Source organism: Monopterus albus, unplaced genomic scaffold (genome assembly GCF_001952655.1).
Source record: "Monopterus albus unplaced genomic scaffold, M_albus_1.0 scaffold267.1, whole genome shotgun sequence".
Taxonomy (NCBI): domain Eukaryota; kingdom Metazoa; phylum Chordata; class Actinopteri; order Synbranchiformes; family Synbranchidae; genus Monopterus; species Monopterus albus.
In genome coordinates, this window is record NW_018128147.1 from 14,335 (window position 1) to 22,055 (window position 7,721).

A 7,721-nucleotide genomic window follows, 5' to 3' on the forward strand; every position below is an offset into this window, starting at 1 on the left:
GCCTCCGTGACGGGCACCGGAGACCTTACAGCCACAGCTCCAAATGGCCGCATCGACATTGGAGGCAGAGAATATGGACCACTTGGACTCAATGTCTCCAACCTCCCCTGGGATCTGGTCAAAGTTCTGCCGGAGGTGAGAGTTGAAGACTCTCCAACGGGGGATTCTGCTAAACGTTCCCAACAAACCCTCACAATATGTTTGGGTCTGCCGAGCCTGTCCAGCTTCCTCCCCCGCCATCTGATCCTGCTCATCACCAGGTGGTGATCAGTTGACAGATCCGCCCCTCTCTTCACCCGAGTGTTCAAGACATATGGCTGGAGGTCAGATGAAACAACCACAAAGTTGATCATTGACCTCCGGCTTAGGGTGTCCTAGTGCCACGTGCACTGATGGACACCATTATGCTTTAACATGGTGTTTGTTATGGACAAACTGTGACTAGCACAGAAGTCCAATAACAGAACACCACTCGAGTTCAGATCGAGGGGGCCGTTCCTCCCAATCACGCCCCTCCAGGTGTCACTGTCGCTGCCCACGTGAGCACAGCTTTATATGGTTTAAAGGTAAATGGAAATAAAAGAGATGGGTAAATCAAAACATGCAAAATAAAAAGTGCTTTGGCTGAAGAACACAACACACAGAGGAGTAAGGTGATCCTGTTAGTATGGGTTCAAATGGGATCGCGTGTACACACACACACACAAAAGCAGAAACCAGAAAAAAAACGGTAACCTAAGCTGATAATGGTCCTTCCATCACAGCTGTATGGCAAATTTCTCTTATAAAACATTTGCAAAACATTTAGATCAATATTGAACAAAAACTGTGCCACTGTCTAGTGCTGATAGAATGAACTGTAAGTGCTAAATAAGCAGCACTCAAATATTGTAAGTCTTTGCCTTAGCACTGTGTGTGAGACATTCAAGCCTCTAGTTCCTCATAGAAAACTGGTGGTAACGAGCCAGAGTAGGTTGATGCAGTTTCCGCTGCTGACACTGTGTGTGAGACATTCAAGCCTCTAGTTCCTCATAGAAAACTGGTGGTAACGAGCCAGAGTAGGTTGATGCAGTTTCAGTGGCTGACAAGCCACTGAAACTGCATCACAGTTTGACAGATATTTATCTGTCAAATTTCAGCTCATTCAACTTAACAACAGATGTGGTAGGATTTCAGCATATGTATGTTTTATATGTAATTTCTAACAATGTAATATAATAAAACTGTTCCCTAAAGTAACATGATTGTACAGTAGCTGCACTAGCATTTTGTTCAGTGTGATACAGTATATTATAATATTATAGTGATTGTTGTGCATTCTCCCTGGGACTCTGTCAAGAGTTTTGACTGTCAAGGTGGCTGTTACAGGTGCTACTGCAGTGAAAACTGAGCAGAATAAGATGGATTATTTACAACATGCCTACATCAGGATCAACACAGCCAGCATATGTACAAATGAAAAAGGGAGCACACACACTGCACTGTGCCATTATCAGCCATTACCACCAGTTTATGACTGTTGAACCAGAAGCATACTAAACACATTTGTAGTTTACATCTGTTGCATGCTTTGGGTCAGTGGCTATGCAGTAGATGTGACTATCTGACATTAATTTTTATAAGAAGATGCAAGGGAGTTTCCTTTTGATTTTACTTTAACGTCACATTGAAAACCAGTTTTTTCACTTAATAAAGATAAAAAGGTAATATCATTTTTCCTATCTTTCATTTTACAATTACAGCCAACAGTTTATCGCCCAGTTAAAATGAACTGTGCAGTACATTAGAGGACAGTGGTGGGGTGATGCTGGTGTTGGTGAGATAAGAAACAAAACATCCCACTGACTCCACAGCAGATATGATCTTGGCAGTGAAATTAAGTGGCAGGTAAGCGCATCATTAAATTCAGACTATGACTGCTCCATTTTCACACACTGTTGCTAACATATCATGTACCTGTAATTTTGGATTATTTCTGTCTCACTGTTTATTGTTTCACATGAACAATTCAAAATAAATTACTCAGTTTCCAAAAACTACTTACGTGGCACACAAGACCCAAACTTGTCTGGGAATTCTGAAATCAGATCATCGTTGATTCTGTCCTTCATTGGTCCAAGGATTATGATGGGTCTGGCATAACTAACTGAAAGGAAAATCAGAGAGTGACTGCGTTTTGTAAAGATTTATTACAGCTATCACTGTAATATTGTGAAACGTCATCATACATGTCTAAATTAGAGAAGTTTAATTTCCCATAATTTGAAAAAATTACATAACAAAAAATAAATTAAAGCACTGTGGTGACACTATACTGTATATAATACATCTTTCTACAGATGGCATCAGATGAGTCATTCAGTTCTCCAATCCTTAGATTAGATTTTTTGTTAATTTCACTAACATAAACTAAAGTGGTGTAGCTGCGAAAAAAGCAGCTTTTTAAGAGGAACAGTACATTTGCCTGCCAAAGTTTATGACTGTTTTAATGATAAAATCACATACACATATACAGTTGAAAGACAAAGTACCTGCACTGTTTGCAGTTTCCTGGTTTTCCGAATAAACTGGTCATGAAATGTGATCTGATCTTCACCAAAGTTGCAAATATCAACAAACACACTATTTCTAAGCTGATAAAACACAAACTTTCAAGATCTTTCGTGTCTTTTTTGAACACACACAAGGGTTAAATGTACAAACTGATGGTGGAAAAAGTAATGGCAACAGCGTTTTAATAACTGGATGAATCAATTTTGGGAGCAGTAACCCCAGGCAAGCACCTGTAGCTGTAGATTAGACCTGCACCATGCTTAAGAGGAATTTTGGACCATTCTTCCTCACAGAGCTACCTCAGCTCAGCCATATTCTTAGGATGTCTGGTGTGAACAGCTCTCTCAAGGTCATTCCACAGCATTTCTATTGGGTTGAGGTCTGGGTTCTGACTGAGCCACTCCAAAAGGTGGATTTTGTGTCCCTGAAGTAGTAGATTTACTTTGATGTTTAGGGTCATTGTACTGCTGCATCACCCTTCATGTTCTGAGTTTCAGCCTGCAAACAGCCACTCTGACATCAAGATCAAGTTTATCCAGGTGTCCTACAGGAATCATCCTGTAGGACACCTGGATAAACTTGGGAATTCTTTTTTCCTCCACAGTGGCAAGAGGTCCAGGTCCAGAGGCAGCAAAGCAGCCCCACATCATGATGCTCCCTTTGCCATGCTTCATTGTTAGGATGATGTTTTCATGTTGGTACACAGTTCTGTTTTTACACCATACGTAGCGCTGTGTGTTCTTCCCAATCAATTCTGCCTTCATTTCACCTGTCCACAGGACATTCTCCCAGTAGTGTTGTGGAATGTCAAGGTGGCCTTTGGCAAACTTCAGGTATGCTGCAATGTTGTTTTTGGAGAGCAGTGGCTTCCTTCGTGGTGTCATGCCATGGATACCAAGTCTGTTCAATATTTGGCTGGTGTGTGGTTGACTCATGAACAGAGATGTTAACCAACTCCAATGAATCCTTCAAGTCTTTAGCTGTTAGTCCAGGGTTCTAGACCTGTAGTTCTAGGGACTACAGGTTTGCTAACACCTAACTCCAGTTGAAGTTTAGTGACATCAGAACCCCACTGTTGCCATTTCTGTTTCAGCCGTCACTTTGTATGTTTAAAGTGTGTGTTCAATAAGGACATGAAAGATCATGACTGTGTTTTTTCAGCGTAGAAATATTGTGTTTGTTCACATTTGTGACTGGTGAAGATCAGATCACATTTCATGAGCAATTTATGCAAAGAAACAGGAAAATGCAAACATTGCCAGTACTTTGTCTTGCAACTCTACACACTCAAATGTGTTTGTGTGTGGGGGTGTGTACTAAATCAAGGAAATTTTCATGCCTGAAATTACTAATCACCAAGCCCAAGATTTGATAACTTTTCCCAGTTTCATGTGTGTTTGGAATAAATATGTACCATACAGTATATGTGTGAGCAATATCAGCGTGAGATTCATTAATAAACAGTTAATGCACTGATTCAAATTGTGAGAGTGGGCTTCTTACTTTACTGAGAAATGAGGACTTACTTTCTTGCAAGATCACAGGTTCATATGAAAGAATCATGTCCTCTTGACTCCCTGGTGGAGTACATAGTGAAATCATCATAATGTTATTTGGACAAATTCACATTATTGACATAAATGACATGGCATATTTAGTTAAAACCCCATGGATGGCAGCATATGTCACAGATCATGTTGTTTTTTCTTTTGTTTATCAAACTGATGTTCTGCATGAACAGACTAGAATGGCCTTGGTCAAAATGCTTGTTTGCAGCTCATACTAAATAAATGAATCAAATGATGAACTGCCAAAGGAAAAGAAGTAACCAGAACTTTATTCCCTTTCATTCTGTGTTTCATATCACCTACTACACTAGCTTTCATAATGAGGCAAACACCTTCCTGTTCACATTTCAAATAAATTTTCCCCGCTTAGCAACACACCAGCTCTGGCAACTGGCAACTCTGTAGTTAGAAACATGAAGTAGGGATGCCAGTGGCCATAGTCAAATGTATTCCTGGGGCCAGAGCGACGACATCAAATCCTATTTGAAGCTGCTGACTAAGGATAAGCGTAAATACAGTAAGACTGTTATTCATGTCAGTGCTAATGACTCCCATGTATGTGGTGTGTAACTTTGATAAAACAATGTCAGACTCCATAGTTTTCCCTGCCCAGTCTGACCAGTGATATTTTTTCCGCTTGTCATCATTCAACCGATGGCTATAGAAGTTGTGTCCATAAAATGATGTAAGTTTCATAGACAATTGCAAAACATTTTGGAAAACCTGGTTTGATTAGCAGAGACGGCATCCATCCCACTTTGGATGGTGCGGCTCTCATGTCTAGAAATCTGGATGAGATATTTTACAACCTAAATTATGACAACCCAGAGCTGAGACCAGGATGAAGTGTTGCAGTCTCATTGCAGCTGCTACCCACCCACTACACTCCCAGTACCCCATAGAGACTGTGTCCACCTAAATTATATAAATCAACTCAAGCTCTATCATCAAAAGCTAAAACAAAATAAGGTGTGTACATTCATGAGCTATCCTGTCGTTTTTAGGAAGAGGCTCTCTGGTTTTATAGGTCTGAAATAATTACAAACTATTTAGATTTTTGAGGCAAAGCTAATGTAGAGGTAAAGCCAGTGGTCAAAAAGTTGAGAAGATGGACTGAAGAGGCAAAGTCAAAGCTACAGGCCTGCTTTGACTGTACAGACTGGGGTGTACATAGGTGTTACACAGTAAAGATGGGGATTTTTCTGTAATACCATTGATGACATTATTTCAAAAGCTCTGTCAAGGTACATTAAAATATTTTCCTTGTTAAAGTATGAGTACACTGTTGATCAAAGCCCAGCTAGAATCTGATTCTACTTCTACTATCTGTAGTGGTTAGATGAAACCAGATTCCAGAGGTAATATGTAATAGAACAGTATGTAGTTCATATTTAGATACTGTAATACTGGTGTTAGTTGTGTAAGGATGTAAGGCTGAGCTCAGTGTGTACAGAGGCTTGATCTGTCTCTGGCACAGTCAAGAATATCTTGGGCTGTGTCCCTTGTTTAGCCTAGGGGTCAACATCCTGAGTGACTTCCTCCTCAGATAGGGAATGGATATATTGTAGCTGTAGCCTTATGTGAACTGTTCGTGTGCTCTGTTCAGGTTTAGAAAAAGGAAATGTGTGCTAGGTCAATGCGACCTAGAAGGTCATGTACTGGACAGTTTAGACAATGCTCGGAAGAAGGTGTGTGTGGGTAGCTGGCATGGGACCGCGTCTTCATGGCTCTGGCTGTGTGAGTATGAGCAGAGTATGGGCCGGGGGGAACGACGACTTACTGGGGACTGACAGGGGAACTGACTCGGGACCGACATCAAATGGCTTGACTGACTGGTGCTCTGACAATCTTCTTATGCTTTATCTATTCCATTGCAAGAGGAGAGTCTTTGTTCTCTGATCTCTGTTCTCTGTTCCCTAACTACAAGATTATGTGTTTAAATACTACTCTATTCAGAATAATTGTAATATAAAATGATCCTTTAAATTGGGATGGTTTGTCTGAATTAATTTAGTCGGTATCACACTCTAGCCACGACATATCCCTTCTGTTTGTTGTGTATGACAGCTTTCTCTTCAACTCCATGAACCAAAAAAGCAGTAGTTGAATAATATTTGAATGGCTGTTGGAAACAAGCTCCTTGCACTCTTCCTCACCTTTGAGGATATTTTTTTTAAAATATCCTTGGTTAGGCTTTTGTGTTTTTCTCAACATATAATCAAAACTGCTGACACCTTTTGAATTTGTTCTTCTTCGCAGGTATTTAGCCGGTCTAAATTTTCACTGTTTTTTAAGGTGTTTAATAGCACAAATTGTTTAACTTTGAAACAAATGTTTTTATCAGTTGATTTTGGCCTGTGTTCCTTTAATGATATTGTACACAGCCTTGCATCCATCAAATGTACATCTGGCTGACGCATGGAAAAATGTTGCAGCTGTAGCTCCTCTTAACAACATTTGTAATTAAATCAAAATGTACAACATGGATTTTTAAAAGAATCTTTGGTAAAAGATATCTGTCCATGGGGGCTTGAGATTTTATCTCCTGTTTAGGTTTTTTGTTTTTTCCACTGTTTCTTCTTAATAACAATTGAGAAGACTTTTGGGTGTGCACTACACTATCTGTACTCATCATTGCCTTCTTTTTCCTCCTTCCTTTTAGTGTTTTTTTTTTCAGTTATATGCCCATCTGTCTGCTCCGTCCCCCTTTCAGTATCAGTTTCAGCTTGTGCAGTGTACCTGTTCTCTGAAATTACAGGTTTGTGTAGAGTTGAGCAATCTGATACATCTTTTTTCTTGATCGTTGTTGTCCTTATTTGGTCCATCAGGTGCTATGATGTTTTGGAATTTCTGGATGCTTATGTGTGACTGTATTACAGTGTCATGTTTTTGTTATGCTCCTCACTTGCTGCCTTCACTGGAGATGTTTCCCTTTCTTCCTGTCCAGCGTTTCTTATTTCCTGCCCTGTGGTTATGGTTATGGTTCGGTCCTGTGCTCCGTTTTTCTGTTGCTTTTCTCTGTCTCCCTCTGCCTGTCACAATCCTAGCCAGCAAAATCATTCATCATCACATTCACCTGCCACGTATTACCTCTCATTTCAGCTCCCCATATATACAGGGCCTTTTCCGTTAGTTTCCTGCTGGTCCATAACCTAATCTTCTCCCGCATGTTTGTGTACTGCCAGAAGTCAGCCCTGGCTGCTGTTTGCAATCCTGCCTGTTACTTACCTGCTCACGTTACCTGCTGGACACAAACTGTTTCAACTCCTGCCCTCTGGACAGCGCTACAGTTCACTGTGCGCAAGACAACCAGGCACAAGGACAGTTTCTTCCCCTGGGTTGTCACTCTGATGAACACTTGACCCATGACAGTATGACTGGACAATAACCCTATGTGATACCTGTAAATATACATTGTGCATATAGATCTGCTAAATCCAGACTGTGTGTGTGTATACACTGCTCAAAAAAATAAAGGGAACACAAGAGAAAATAAGACATTCAACTATGTAATGAACAAGGTATTTAATAAGAATATTTCATTCATTCAGATCTAGGATGTCTTATGTTGTGTTCCCTTTATTTTTTTGAGCAGTATAT

The 7,721-nt window shown here is 40.3% G+C and overlaps 1 protein-coding gene across 1 annotated transcript in view; it reads right to left on the reverse strand.

Moving 5' to 3' along the window:
- Window positions 1-7,721, reverse strand: part of LOC109972717 (disks large homolog 2-like) — a 31,358-nt gene that overhangs the window by 13,306 nt on the left and 10,331 nt on the right. Inside the window, exons 3-4 of the mRNA XM_020621778.1 lie at window positions 4,080-4,130; window positions 2,045-2,146 (exon numbers count right to left, since the gene is read on the reverse strand). Of these exons, the coding sequence (XP_020477434.1) occupies window positions 2,045-2,146; window positions 4,080-4,130 (153 nt within the window). The remainder of the gene's footprint in view (window positions 1-2,044; window positions 2,147-4,079; window positions 4,131-7,721) is intronic.